Here is a 15,959-nt window from a genome sequence, read left to right as displayed (position 1 = left end):
TTAAGCTGAACTTAACGTAGACCGTTCGAAAACCAAACAAGCAAAAACCACCGCTTAATGACAAGAATTCGACGAAAATATTTGTCGTTTTTCCGTGGTTATTATAAGAAATATTGTTATTGCGGTGCGGCTGATGGCACTTCACCGTAAGTGAAACACGTGTCACTCAAAAATATCCCGATTATATGTAAAACGCCTTGTCATTCGTTTATATTATTATAATATCATACATATAAATGATTCGACTTGAAATAGCGACAACCCGAAAAACACTCGTACATATGTATTATTTATGTAGTCAACGTACTACACATAAAATATAATATCGTAATAATATATTATTAAATAGCTGTAGGCAACGTAATCTAACGTGAGGTCGTCAATCACGTATTTTTATGTGATTTTTTTATTATTTTTATTATAAATGTGGCGTATACATATATATATATATATATATTTATAATAAATCATCAGTGGATACACAGGGTGTGAGACACCGTGAATAATGTGTATTTTTCATGCTCGTATACCTCGTATCAATGTCCAATGCTTAAAGATAATTATTAATTATAAATTCTACTTCTTAAATATTTGCATACATAATAACCCCTATTATCGTTTAAATTTCTGCCATTTAAAACGGTCAAGTATATGTGAAGAAAATAACCGTCCCAATTTTTTTTTATATAAAATTTAGGTTAACTAAAATATAAGTACTTAAAATTATAATAAATATGATCCTGTAATAATAATATCAATAACATAAAAAAAAAAATACGTAAATAAATTATATTATGCGTAATAGTTTTCAAAATACATACATTTATGATTCGTCCACAGTACTTAGGAGGTGAAAAAAAGGTGATGTGGTTTGTAATGTGCTCCTTACACGTACATTTATTGTGTACCGTTACATCGGTAAAACAATCTATGTAGATGCAAATGAATATACGTTTGAATGAAACTTATAGACTTGGAAACTACTGATCCAATTTTCACAGATATTCTTTTAGAATCGGAGAATAGTTTCGGTATTCAACCGCTGTAAGATGCTATATGTGGTACATATATGAATTTCATTTTTGCTCACGAAAAATCAAATATTTATTAAATTATGTTTAGGGTTGCCATTGGTTACTGTATATTACGATTATATGTTTCGAAACATATAATATATATAAATTAAAAAACTATACTAGACCGATTTTGACGTACATTTTCGAAATCTGTCTTAAAGTTATCAAAAAAGTTTAGATTATATAACTTGAAAAACGTTTGAAAATACACCTGGTGATATTCTATATAATCTGACAATATCGGTTAAATTAATTCACAAAGTGAAGTAAGCCGACGCCGATTTGACTGCGAACTGACGGATAATATTAGTTAATTTTTCTTAGGTGAATTTGTATTATAATATTATGTTTAATTTATCATTAATATTTATTATTTACGGCGGAAAAAAGTGTTCAGTTATCTATTTTAGAACACGCCGAAATTACTGATAATATCATAGGTATAATCATAATGTACGATACTCGTAGGTTATAATAATATTTATTTTTACATTTTATCTAGATTACATATAATTGCATAATAATTTAAGAACTCTTTTAAAACGAAAGACACTTCACCGGGTCATGTACAATATTATATATTATAATCGCAAAACACGCACTACTGACTGCCACTTGAACTATGAAGGATATTATTATTTATAATACTTGTGCTAAACTAAAGTTATGGGAATAATAATAATGTTCCCTATTATAATAATAATATATTGGAGTATAATAAATAATATATATATATATATATACATACAAATGGCTATAGAGTGCATCACTCATCGCGCTAAAATCATTACGAAAGCCGTCGTTCGTTTATTTAATTATTATTAACTATCGTGCGACGACAAAAGAAACGAAAGAAAAAAATGTGCGTAGATTATTGTTATAAATACCATGTATAATAATCGCACACAAATATGGTAAACTTGTTGCACTCGAGCTCGCTCCGACACGCACACACACACACGCCTACACACCTGTTGACGGCGCAAGTATAATATAACGCGTCCTATATAAAAAATATAATAGATGTATGTAAGTATTATGTCGTGAAAAACTAACTGGCGCGATAATTGAAATCGTGTATGATTATATACATTTACTTATTATATTTAGCACATGTACATGGCACATAAATGTCTTTATTTAGACTGTCTTATCCTATGGTATCTTTTAACGGGTATAGTCGAGCCAACGAGAGAGTACTATTGGGCGGCGACCAAAACTCATCCGTTCTCGCGCATTCCCACCACTAAAACTCCCTAACTGCTGGCCGCCGTCAACGCTGGCCGCCGACACCGATGTCGCCACCATCGCCGACGCTGCTGCCACCACCGTCGCCGCCGCCGACCAGGAAACTGTGACAGTGTTTGTATACAGCGTGAACTATAATAGCATCTCCGATATTTTAAACACAACATTTTTGTTTTTTCGCGCACCCCGGTGTTTTATACGGTTTTATTTAACTTTTTTACGTTTTTTACTTAACAATTGTTTAATAGTTTTACGTATAACAATAAGTACAATATGGATGTCGCAGCTGTGTCTCCTTCCAAAAAAAATCCATGTGGAAAAGTAAGTGTTTGTATTTATACTATTTTTTTTACTATTTATTTTTTTATTTATTTTTTTATACTATTTTTTAAATTCTTAAATTCTTAAATTTTAATTTTTTTTTTAGTTCATCGGCACTGGTCAAAGAAAAATTATTGTCAATTTATATAAGAAAATAGTTAAACACCAGCTTGAAAATCCTGACAGCCCTCGAATGACCTTAAGAGAAATGATCGTCGATATCTCAAAATCTTCGGGTATTGGACAGCGGTCAGTTCAAAACATATTATCGGAGTATAAGAATCAAGGAACAATTACATCGCCGAACAAGAAAAAAATTCGACCTACAATAATCGAAAAAATCGATGAATTCGATAAAAATGCAATAAGACAGAAAATACACAATTTTTGGAGGAACCGCGAAGTACCAACAGTCGATAAAATGTTAATCGCCATTAATGAAGATGAAACACTTCCAAACATTAAGCGGTCGTCATTTCAAAAAGTGTTGAAAGATTTACAATTTCAATACGTAAAAAAAAAAACGTAATAGTGCACTACTCGAAAGAGAAGATTTAATAACTTGGCGCCGAAGTTATTTGGTCAAAATAAAGCATTATAGAGAGCAAAACAGACCAATTTATTATTTGGACGAAACGTGGGTCAACGCAGGCGAGGCACACAGTAGAACGTGGACCGATACCACAATAAATTCATCACGAGATGCATTCCTCAAGGGCCTAACCACAGGACAAAAAGAACCCTCGGGAAAAGGTAAGCGTCTCATTGTCTTACACATCGGGTCGACAGATGGTTTTGTCCCGGGGGGTCTTTTGTGTTTCGAATCAAAGACCAATTCTACGGACTACCATGACGAGATGAATGGCGATACATTCTATGAATGGTTTGTACGAATTCTACCACTATTAAAAGAAAACGCCGTCATAGTGATGGATAATGCTTCGTATCACTCCGTAAAGAAATGCAAAATACCAACTATGTCTTGGAAAAAAAAAAGATATTATCGATTGGCTTGAAATGAAAGGTGAAATCGTTAACCATCCAATAGTCAAAAATGATTTAATAATAAGAGTTAAAAAAATAAAAAACCAATACGACAAGTACGTAATAGACGAGTACGCAAAAGACAATGGCAAAATCGTATTGCGATTACCCCCATACCACTGCGAGCTAAACCCTATCGAGCTCGCGTGGTCTTCTGTAAAAAGCTATGTCCGGACACATAATAATACGTTTAAAATAAAGGATGTACTGGAGTTATTAAAAAAAGGCGTGGAACATGTGACAGCGGAAATGTGGACGAATTTTGTGGGACATGTCGTCAAGGAGGAAGAAAAGTTTTTGAACATTGAACATATAACAGATGAAGTATTTGACGAACTTCCCGAAGCAGAAGGACGTCATATCATGACGATAACAGGTGATACGAGTTGTTCGGAATCAGACTTCGATTCGGATTGATTTCTTTGTATTTTATTTTTTATCATTCGAATATTTTTTTATTATAATTTTTTTTTTTTGTAATTTAATGATTTTGTTATGTGTATAAAAATTATGTAATGCACAATTGGACATTTTTGTTAAAATAAATAAATGCATAATTAAAATATTGATATTACACACACATTATTTGTATTGTTGCTGTATTAGGTACATAATAGTTTCGGCACTACGGCAGACGCCAGCTGTTATTTTTTTTTGGGTGGTGTGTTACTTGAGCCGGTGTATACAACCAGTGGTTGGCGGCGGCCGTGGAATTAGTCGACAGCCGCCGTTTAGTGAGTGGGGGTATTTACGGCGGCAACTAGATGGTAGAGTGGGAGAAATTTGGGTACGAAACCGCGGAGCTCGATCATTTGGATGCGCGAAGGAATAGTACTCTCTCGTTGGCTTTAGTATAGATACCTAATCGTAATTGTTATGGCAAATAATTTTAGTGTATATGAAGTCGATATAATGAAAAAAATGAATTTATTATAGTAACAATTATGTCAATAACTTTTACAATTGAAATGCCTATGAAAATCGTATATTAGGTGAGTAGTATTATTTGTATTTAAATAAAATGTTTCTCGATATTTTAGGTTATAAGACAACGGTGTTCTATTAATTAAACAAAATAAATTATAGTAAAAATAAAATGAAAGAGAAGAAAATGATGAAATAAATAATTTATCATATTGATTACTAGATAGCAAATAATAATAATTGTAACATCAGGTGTCGAGTGTTACATACAATCTTTGCGGCTGTTTAGCGTTTACATTTGTTTGATTAGCATTTTAATTTACACATGTATTTTATACATAGCCTTGTTATCTATCACATACTTTCGGTTTACTTAAAAAACTTCTCATTTGCGTGTACACATAAGACCCATGAAACAAATAAATCGCATAGTAATTTCTATAAAACTATATACACGTGTAGTATGCATGTAAATATTATTAATTAACATAAAAAACGTATATTTGAATTTCCCGCGTGACGTAGAAAAAAACAATTAAACTATTTCTTTTCCGCGTTAACCATTTAATCACTTACGATATGTATATATATCATTAAAACGACCTCTTCCTTAAAACAAAAAACAATGTTCATCTCTTTGATAACTTTTTTATTCGCATCACTACCCTGCCCACAAAAAAGAAAAAGGTATTAAAAAGTGTCAAAAAAAAAAAAATTTTAAGTTGGTAAACTCAATCCAAAATGAACTACAGAATTGTATTTTCTATATGATTATAGCAAATAGCTTTTATTATTTTTGAAAAAAATATATTATAATATTGTGTTAAAAGGACACCACTGACGTCCTACCTACTTTATTTTAAAAGATTTTGATATCGAAAATATTGATACATTGAAAAAAAATTTAATTTTAAATCTTAAATAACTTTTGCGGTTGTTGTATAATAATAGTTACGAAATTTTGGTTGAAAAAGAACTACTTATGATATAATCATAGTAAGGAAATCAAATGTACATACCTATGCTATTGAGACAATATTTTCCATGTCGTAGTATTTTTTGAAATAATTCATAAAAAAAAGTTACTTAAGTATGAAAATCATGAATTAAAAAAAAATTACAACTTAGGACGTCATACCTGCAATTATTGTCTCTGTCTTACTCACGTATTATAACATAGCAACATGATGTACAGAATAAACCATTTTACTTAGTTATTTTTGATATTACAGTAAATTTACATATTATTATCAAATTTAAAAAAATAATATAAAATATAAATATGATATATAATATCTACATTTTTATACTTAACTTTGAGCATATAATTTTAATATTATACGGCTGAGAGACAATATTATAGTAGAAATAGGTACTAAAATAAATATATATTTATATTTTATAATAGTAAAGTCCTTATTTCTTAAAAATATAAACGGCTTTAAAACTATTTATTTTACTTAATTTGCTCAATACCATAATAATTAAACCAACATTTTGAAAAACATTTTTAATTAATATTTTTTTAAATGCCTTATATTAGTCTTGGATTTCATCCCTATGAAGTAAAACATTTTTCTTTGAAAATGTCAATACATAAATATTTAATGTTAATTAGTTAAAACTTAAAAGTTATTAAATTGTATTTTGTTAAGCGGAGTTGTAATAATATTACATAATATTACAGTAATATAAATATTTTGTCAGGGTACTCGTTATTTCTGTGTCACTCCACTTCGTTCCTCTAACCATTAAATACGTATAAGTTATGACTTTTTTTTCTATCCTAATGAGATATTTACAATCTGATAACTATAACAATAAGTAAATACATTTTTGTGTATGGAAGAAAAAAAAGAGGGTTCACATTATTAATTTGAAAGGGAAGCAGTTCACTAACGACATCCTGGAAATCGTGTATATTACAGTGTAATGCATAAATTCACAATACGCATTTTAAATACCTATGCTTTTCATTACAGATGCATATACAAATGTTGATATATATAATTGAAACTGGACGGTTATTTGAAATTTTCGTCACGATCGCGATCATTATTGTTTCAGGGTGCGCCATGTACCGCATCCACGTGCAAAACTAATGTGTGCGTGTGTACGATGTGAGGCAAATTCGAGGATATGCCAAAATCCACATAGTGTATAATATATTATTAATTGAGTATGCATAGGCGTGCGAAGGGAATATGCAGGGTATGCAGAACATTGTTTCCAGACATACCAGGCAAATAAAAATATAACAATATTTGGTCTTAAAACTCATTTTTAAATTTAAAATTGTATGATTTTGGATCATATACTATATTATATTGTTAGGTATATTCAGTCATAAAATCATTGTAATTTATTTTTGAAACACATAAATTATAAATGTATAAGCACAGATAGCGACAACGGAAACCGTTTATTATTGAATTTTTCCAAAAAATATAATCGAAGTTTTGGATTTTATATTTTTAATCAAACAGTTAGTAAGAAATTTCAATATTTGAGTATATTTGTTTACTGGCATTTTACATGCTTAAAATAACTTTCAGGGGTACCAGTGACAGCTATTTTGTATACCCTGAAAAAAAGGCCGCACACACATTATATGATAATATTATGTACCTACTATGAGTACTATGTACAGTGGCGAACTATGCCAGTGGGATATCTGGACCCGTCGGACTGCGGCTGAAGGTCGCAGACTGTTCACTTAAATAATAATTAGAAGCATTTTCAATAATGATTGTAGAAAAAATATATATAAAAAAATAATCCATATAATTTTTAAATTTAATTTATTATAACAAATTGTTTTTAATAAATGCAAAATATGAGTTTTTATATTGTTTAGAAATTACTAATTTTAGGACGAAATTGTCTATAAAACTTCAAAATAAGCATGCATATTTTTTACTCCGAACAAATTTGATGGCCAATATAATAGTTTTCTCGGGCTAAATCTTTTTCATACTCCGCCACTGTTATATAATATCTAAATATTATACAGTAAGTATACAATCATAATATTATATACATATGTCCGCCGTATATGCGTACGTGAAAACCGAATTCAGGTCACACACGCACACAATCACGCGTACACGCGCACAAACGGACGAGTGTGCGTGTGCTCTGTTTTCGGCCCATTGCATAACCTCAGAAAATGATCTCCAACTCTAAACTATTACTACTATTACTACTACTACTATTACTACTACTACTATTACTACTACTACTACTACTACTACTACTACTACTACTACTACTACTACTATTACTACTAATACTACTACTACCACTGTTACTAGTATTGTATTAATATTACTAAAATACAAACACTATTACATACATAATATACGCGACTATTATGCGATTTCGACACGACGGGCACGACGTCCTTCCTCACACGTGCGCGCGCACACACGTCCCGGCCCATCCGCTCGCGATAGCTACGCTTAACCTTGGGCGGGCTCGCGCTCGGCGGCAGTCGAGAGAGGGGAAAGTGGAAAAAAAACGAAAAAAGGTCGAAATAAAAGTGAAAATTCGGTTTTTAGAACGTCGTTTTCGCGTTGTCGTCATCGTGCTGCATTATGATATAATACAATACAGGTACGTGCACCGGGCTTGCATCTGCTATATTATGACGGCGGCAACTGTGGCCAAAACCGTCGTAATTATGATATTACCGAATATAGGTTAGGAGATTACGATAATACATCGATCAAAAATATAAAACCTCAAAATACTTAAAAACGACTAGAGATATTTTGACATTAAAAACATAATAATGATATCAAAGATGGAGTATCGAATGATTCGTGACCAAACGGTATCATTTTTTTTCCCCGAGGACTTGGCGGAATGTAGAAATCTAATTATATACATTTAATGCTATATAGTATAATATTATACATTTAATTATAATAATTCGTGTGCTCTGATTATATTGAGCTAGCTGTTGTTATTTGGCTTTACGTAGTTTATTCAAACAGTCACAGTTATATTGCCGACAAGTATATGACACGAATTTAAATTTGCAAAGTTTAAATTTCAAAATATCTGCAAACACATTTCGCATAAAATTACACATTTGACAATTTCGAGCACATAGTAATACTATATTATTATTGATCAGAACTAATTTGAATAACATAAACACTGCAATATTATATTCATCACACACGTCTGAAAATTACATTTTATAATTTATAGAACTATATATTATACGAGTATACCTATTAGGTATGTTCCCACAAACCGTAGTGTTTTAAACAAATTGTCTCGACTATATCATACATAGCATATATGTATTACAGTAATACTTTTACTACGATACATAATAACATATTATACGATTCAATGCATTTTCAGCCGTCGCATTGATGACGCGTCCGTCGAGCTTTACCCTGCAGTCGTGCCGTATACGCGTATTATCACATAAAATACCGTTGCGATTTATTAATTATAATAATATTTTCTTAGTGGTCGTTTCGCCGGTCGCTGGCCCCGTCACCCCGCGGTGCTCGATCATCGCTCGCGGTACCGCCCCCGACGACGATCGCGATCGGTATAAATCATAAATATTCATACATACATACATACATACGACATACGTACGTACAACACCGCGCGCGCGTATTGTCGTTATCGTTTAGGCGTAGTAGTGTAGTACATTATTGTTATTATTTTATATGCACACACGTTATTATTGCCGGCGCACGTCTACAACAGCTGTGCAACGCCTATACAGAGTTTCTCGCGGTCCCGATAATATTAATAATATATAATACCTACACGCACACACACGCGGTATTATATTCGTTATTCGTGCGCGTGTTAAAATATTATTATGACGATGAAGAAAGAAGAAAGGTTGAAAGGCGACCGGCGACGGCCGGCTTAACCCTCGGGCTGCCGTAACGCAATTATATAACTACTACTACTACTACTACTACTATGTACCTCCGCCGTTCCGTGAACTTTCACATCGTGTGTGCGTATATATATATATATATATATATATATAAATATACGGTACAACGTACACTATATATATATATATTATAATACATTATGCATATATAGGTACGCGTGTGCGTATTATTATTATTATTCGTATGCGCGAGTACGTTGTATACAGTGTGTGATGTATATACACCGTGCACGCGTCATCGCGAGACCAGACTAATTGACGCGGCCGCGCGTGTTATATAGGTAGGTACGTGTAGTGTATAATACACGTATAATATGGTCGCAGCGGACTGCAGTGACAGAACGGGGTGCGTCGCAAACTTGCGCGCTGTACGCAGGGCCGGATTTGACGGGGGGGCTTTGGGGGCACTTGCCCCGGGCAACAGATGTTTGGGGGCATCCGAATATTGAAATACTAAAAAAAAAAATATAAACTTTAAAAATTAAATAGTGATTTATTAATAATGTAACAGTGTGAAGGTTAAATTTCAAAATTTTAATAAATAAAATATAATGAGATTAATATACTTGTTTTAACTCTTCAAATTACGAAGACTTAATAAAATTATTATAATATTGAGATCTCTAAATGAATTTTTAAATTTGTGATACATGAACAGTGGTATATCAAACTAGGAATAAATACATTTTAGGTGAATAGACATAATGTGTAAGTTGACAAATTTTTAATTTTTTTCCTTAACTACTTAGATATTGGGTATTTTTAATTTTTTTTCTGTCAGGGGCATCAAAAAAAGATTTGCCCCGGGCATCTGGCAGTCTAAATCCGGCCCTGGCTGTATATCTGCAATAACGATAATAATAATAACAATATCGAGTACAACAGTATAGTGAACCGCGTTGACGGCGTGCGATTTGTACGACACGATATTTTCACCGGTCAGCGAACGGCGCAGGTATAATATGTATACGAGTAAGCGAATTCGTTCAAAGGGTCCGACGTTACGTATTGTGTATATTATTATTATTATTGCGTCTGTGCGTGTGTATGTGTGTGTCTTCTTTTTACGCGCGCACGCGAAACCCGCGTGTTTAATTGTGGCGAGTTAACACCTATGATAACGGCGATAATAATAATATGTATAAAGCTGTGACTTATTAATGACATAATTGTTTGCGCGGTTTACGAAATAATAATATGTACATACTCGACCGATCCATGCGATCTCGTGTGTAGAACGATAAAATGATCGAACGGCGTGTCTATACGCTTGCGAATTTCAGTGCACGCCGTGTGTTCGTATATTCTTGTTATTGTTGTTGTTTTTATTATTATTATTATTATCATAATCGTTATCAGGTGCCAGTGGCATAGAAAGAGGGGGGGAGGAATCGTTTCCGATTTAATTATTTTCATAATGCTGTATATTATGATACCTATATAATATTATACGTACATCAAATACCGGATTGTCAAAAGTTTATATTTTATGGTTTTGAATAAACAACACAAAGATCAAACACTGTTCACTTCAAACGTGTATATCACCTATAATATTCAAATCGAGGGATAAATTTTGAAAATATGTTCTATAATGTTCTATAAATGTATTTGCATACATATCTATATTAATACACTACATTTATATTTTATATATTATAGATATACTTATTGCATAATAATAATTATTACATTTAGAACAAAAAAATGAAAATACACATAGGTAGTACATTTCTATTTTATGAAATTAATATTATAACCATCTCTCCCCCGAGACGGTGTATTTAATAAAAGCTTATAAATCAGTACGTATTTAAAATATTGCTGCTATATACACATCATATAGTTAGATAAACATAATACACATACCAATACATATTATACGGCGGCGTAAAATTTGGTGAAAACTGAACTACGACAACCAACGGGTACATAGTACATTGTATATTTATACATATGTGTGTGTATAGTAATAGTAAAAATCAAATGTGTAAAGTGGTTGCGCGCGTATACATAATAATTATGTTAATATACCGAAAACGTAATAAAAATCCGTTACCTATACTATGGTTTTTGTAACAGTCGTCAAAAACGGTAAAAGTAGAAAATGAAAACCTACACCACTAATCACTATATCTATCTACATTCTACAACACATCTGTATATAAGCGTTAATATACACTATACAGGTATCAACCACGTGCAGTACTCATATTACGTATACCCATAAATACGTTTTGATTTTAAAATATAATCACTCGCACTTTATTCATCTTTCACGATCGTCTATTATAACGTATTCGCATAGTCGCATTACAACGTAGTCCGGCGTCGACCGATGGACCCGTGGAAACGGTATAATATTATTGTTTTAAATGTTTACGATGTACGACGAGCGCCTCATTAAACTGATTACTGATTAGTGTTTGCATGATATAATATCATAAATTAGGTTACGAGTTAAACATTCACATCATTTGGATGATTTAAGCACGTATTTATAATATATATATAAATAGCCAATAGAACGTTATAGAATTGTAAGCACTCATAAATATAATTAATGAATAAGAATAATCAAAATATAATATATTGATTACGATATATGCACAGCATTCAATTCAAATATCAAGTCATAATATACAAACTTATATATTATATCGTGGAAAACAAATTAATATTTATTATTCATTTTCCGAAAACTACCTACTAACAAATTATGTGTCTAAAACGCCATTATGATTGATCTATGCATGAATACAGTGATTACTGAACTTTATTATAATGATTATAATTCTATACATTTATATTAAAATAAATTACATCATCGTAAGACCAATATGTAAAGCCCTCTTGTCTTGTTGATTATTTAATAACATATATTTTATAATAAATATCTTATTTTTGTGCCTATATAGATTACATTTCAGCCAAACTTTATATTTTTCTTGAAAAAAGTTCGTGCACAACTCTTAACGAGTTAAAACTAGCAGTGATATATTTATATCACATTTATATACGTTTTATACATATTATCTTTTATACATTTAATATACTAATTACACTAGTACTTTAACTAAATGCAATTATCTATTTAAAATGTATTGCAGTTCTAATAATATTTATCAAAATGTATTAAATATGTAAAGGATCATTTTTTTCGTTATTAGTGTATAGTATATAGATACATAGGTTATATTATATTTGTATTTAGTTATCTGAGAAATTATTCAAATAAATCTTCTGTAGATGGTTGAAGAGAGTACCACCACTATTCTTGAAACAATTGAGATAGACTCTAATATTGTGTTGGTTGCGCCTGCTTGTTTTAATGTCATATTACTTAGTTTTGACGCGTCTGCAGAACGTTTCTATCTGTTAAGTTTTGACGACAGTTAATAGTTATTAGGTCGATAAATATATTATTATGATTTATCTCTATTATTATTACCCGCACAAAAAATAAACAGAAACTAAATATCTTATTAGTTATTTGTATCATACATTTCACTTAACCATATCCCTTACAACGTTCAATATATTAATCGTAAAATTATAAAATGGACGTTATTAGTAGATTCTATCTAGAATATTTAAATGTGGTAGATATCATACTAAACTATCAAATGAGCGATAGATAACATATTGGGCGAGTACCGCAGTTTTAATTTATAACGACTAGAATCTTATTGGTAATGCTTAATATTTGATTACCGTCATATTGTATTAATAGAATTATAAAAGACCATGGCATGTATATATTTAATGAAATATAATTTATATTTACCTAACGTAAAACCAATGATTATAATCTAGAACTATTAAATTTGATGAGAAAAATCTATACATTTTTAAAATGTGTTACATAAAAGTATTATTATTATATGGCTTATAATATCCAGTCGTGTCGTGTGGTGCAGATAACGATAATATAATGCATTAAAGTGAACGAATGTACGCTTGAGAAATTTTCCAAGGGGAGTGTCGATCAAAGTATATATAAGTACGGTAGATGTCAAGAAAATATTATAACAAACTTTTCAAAAAGTTTTTAACGAGTAGCACAATACACACATTGTTTATTAAACCTCTCTTCGCTCGATTCAATGCATGTGTATGTTACCCTTTTATATATATAAAAAACATAATATTTATAGAGGTTTACGTGTTTTGGTTTCAGTGTGTTTAATGAAGTTTTAAATTTCAACCCATGTATATATTAACCATATATATATTTCACTACGATGAAAACATATACGTACAATCTACTATATCTTAGTCGTATAAAATTTAATAATATAGACACTAATATGTTATATTATTAAAACGATACTTCAAAACAAAGCAGCTTGTTTTCCTCTGCGTTATTTTTCCAATATAGTATTCAGCTAATATAATATACATAATATTATATAAATATAATATAATGCACGTTTGTCAAAACTAACATACCTAATGTATATTAAAATCGATTGCCTGAAGATTGGTCAATCATTTTTTGGACAAAAGCTTGAAAACCACAAAAATAAATCAATTACTAATCGTAAGACACAAAGAGGACAATTGAAAAAAAAAACTGCGGTCTTTATATTATTATGTCTTATTTATCCATGAGTTTATTGTTTCGAGTTTTCGAAGTGTCGTGTGGTCGGTCGCTGTGGGTCGGGAAAAATAATATTGGACTGATTGAGACATGTGTACAAACACAGAAGTGCGTGCCACATGATACATGTTTCGAAACGAATAAAAGTCACATGAGCACGCATTTCATATCAGACAATGTTTTATTAAAATATTTAATATTTATATCGAAAGCGTTTTTGATGTAAGTGACTATTAAAATTTACTGTGGAGGTTCAAATTGTATTCTGTTGATACCGTATTACGCCCCGAGAACCCAAAACCGTATTGTAATAAAGTATGCACTTGCGTCGACATAAAACGGAACGTTAATTAACCGTCTTGAAGTCACGGTTAAAATAATTACAACGCCGTTCAAAGAGCCTTTGCAAATATTAAATTCAATACACCGTAAGCATTTCTAATAATAGTACAGTGTTAACATAAATGTTATATAAGATGTACCTACATAATATAATAATAGAAATACTTTTGATAGTGAAAATCGAAAGAAAAATAATAAGCGAAAGCAAACAATGGGCTGGCTATGCGAGGCCATTGCGCTATATTGCTAAATAATTATAATTCACATGTAATATTGAAAACAAAAGTAAAAATAGCATACATAGGTGCTATCTGCAGTACTGCATAATAACAGCAGCAAATAATGAAAAAAACTAATCTTATTGTATATGCGTTATGTGTATACATTCGTAGAATACAGCGTATTCAACATGTTATTAATTTTATATATTAGTAACAGTTATAAAGCAACATAAAATTCATTGTTGCGAGTTTTCGTAAAAATTAAATAAAAAAGTCGTATAACATTACCGGAAAAAAAAAATACTCTTACTAACTTGTATTGCTACTTACTATTAGGTATTATGTTATTGCGATAAAATTCATCATGACATCATGTAATACGTATATATTATTATAATGCAGAGAAGAAAGAAGTAAAAGATTATCGAACAGGTAGTATCCCTCCGCGTGGCGATCTTTCATTTATATTATTATTAATAATAAAAATAATAATATATAATATACACTTTTTAATCGTTCGATCGAGAAACCCAAACGGGTAAACCGGAGTAATTACTTTCTTTTTCTTCGCGAAACAACATTGAAAATCGCGAAACATTCCGTAATAGCTGCGGTGCCAAATAAGTTGCGAAATCAATCACAGCGGCCGTGAGGTCAAATCGAATCGTGTCGTTTATAGAAAGAATAAAAGTATACGCCAGTTGTTTTGCCGTATTATTGCACAGTATAATTATTATTACATTGTACGGTCAGGAACGTAAAAGTAAAAAAAAAGTAGATTAAATAAAACGTAAAGCAAAACACCGTACTCAGCGATTTATACCCAATATAATGATACAACAAATATAAGACATCTATACAGATATTGATCGCACACGTCATGATGTTCGATATAAGTTGTAATTTATGACAATAATATTCAATCATATCGTTATCAAAATTATTATAATATTATTAAGTATTTCACTGCGTGCACATGCTGTATGTAATGTTGTATGGTAACGTCGTTACTGTTTTTGCGTATACTCAGCACGAATTGTTTAAATGTTTTTCGTTTATTATTATAAATAAACCACAAATAATTTGCGTTCGAAAAACCCAATAGTTTATTGCGATTTCAATAATATTATAAGCACCTGATAAAAAAAAAAACCAGATGTTAGTTTATTAACTCAACCATTATTTTCGCAATTTTTTGTTTTAAATAAAAAATATAAGTAGGTACACTATACATTGAGAAA

The 15,959-nt window shown here is 30.9% G+C and overlaps 2 protein-coding genes across 3 annotated transcripts in view; one reads left to right on the top strand and one right to left on the bottom strand.

Annotated features, from left to right (window-relative positions):
• The window catches only part of LOC132928434 (transcription factor Ken 1-like), a 43,412-nt gene that overhangs the window by 12,428 nt on the left and 15,025 nt on the right, over positions 1 to 15,959 (bottom strand). The gene's annotated exons all lie outside the window — the stretch shown is intronic.
• LOC132928436 (uncharacterized) lies at positions 2,252 to 4,269 on the top strand. Its single transcript, XM_060993089.1, has 2 exons — positions 2,252 to 2,645; positions 2,752 to 4,269. Exons 1-2 carry the CDS (start codon positions 2,598 to 2,600, stop codon positions 3,172 to 3,174), a joined length of 471 nt encoding a protein of 156 aa, XP_060849072.1. The 5' UTR covers positions 2,252 to 2,597; the 3' UTR covers positions 3,175 to 4,269.

This window comes from Rhopalosiphum padi, chromosome 4, assembly GCF_020882245.1.
Source record: "Rhopalosiphum padi isolate XX-2018 chromosome 4, ASM2088224v1, whole genome shotgun sequence".
NCBI lineage: Eukaryota > Metazoa > Arthropoda > Insecta > Hemiptera > Aphididae > Rhopalosiphum > Rhopalosiphum padi.
This window is presented reverse-complemented; position numbering and strand designations above follow the sequence as displayed.

Excerpts from the sequence above, each read along its gene's own strand:
- LOC132928436 (XM_060993089.1), top strand. The coding sequence starts at position 2,598 with ATGGATGTCGCAGCTGTGTCTCCTTCCAAAAAAAATCCATGTGGAAAA. Across the intron at positions 2,646-2,751 it reads AAAAAAATCCATGTGGAAAA|TTCATCGGCACTGGTCAAAG; the intron begins GTAAGTGTTTGT and ends TTTTTTTTTTAG.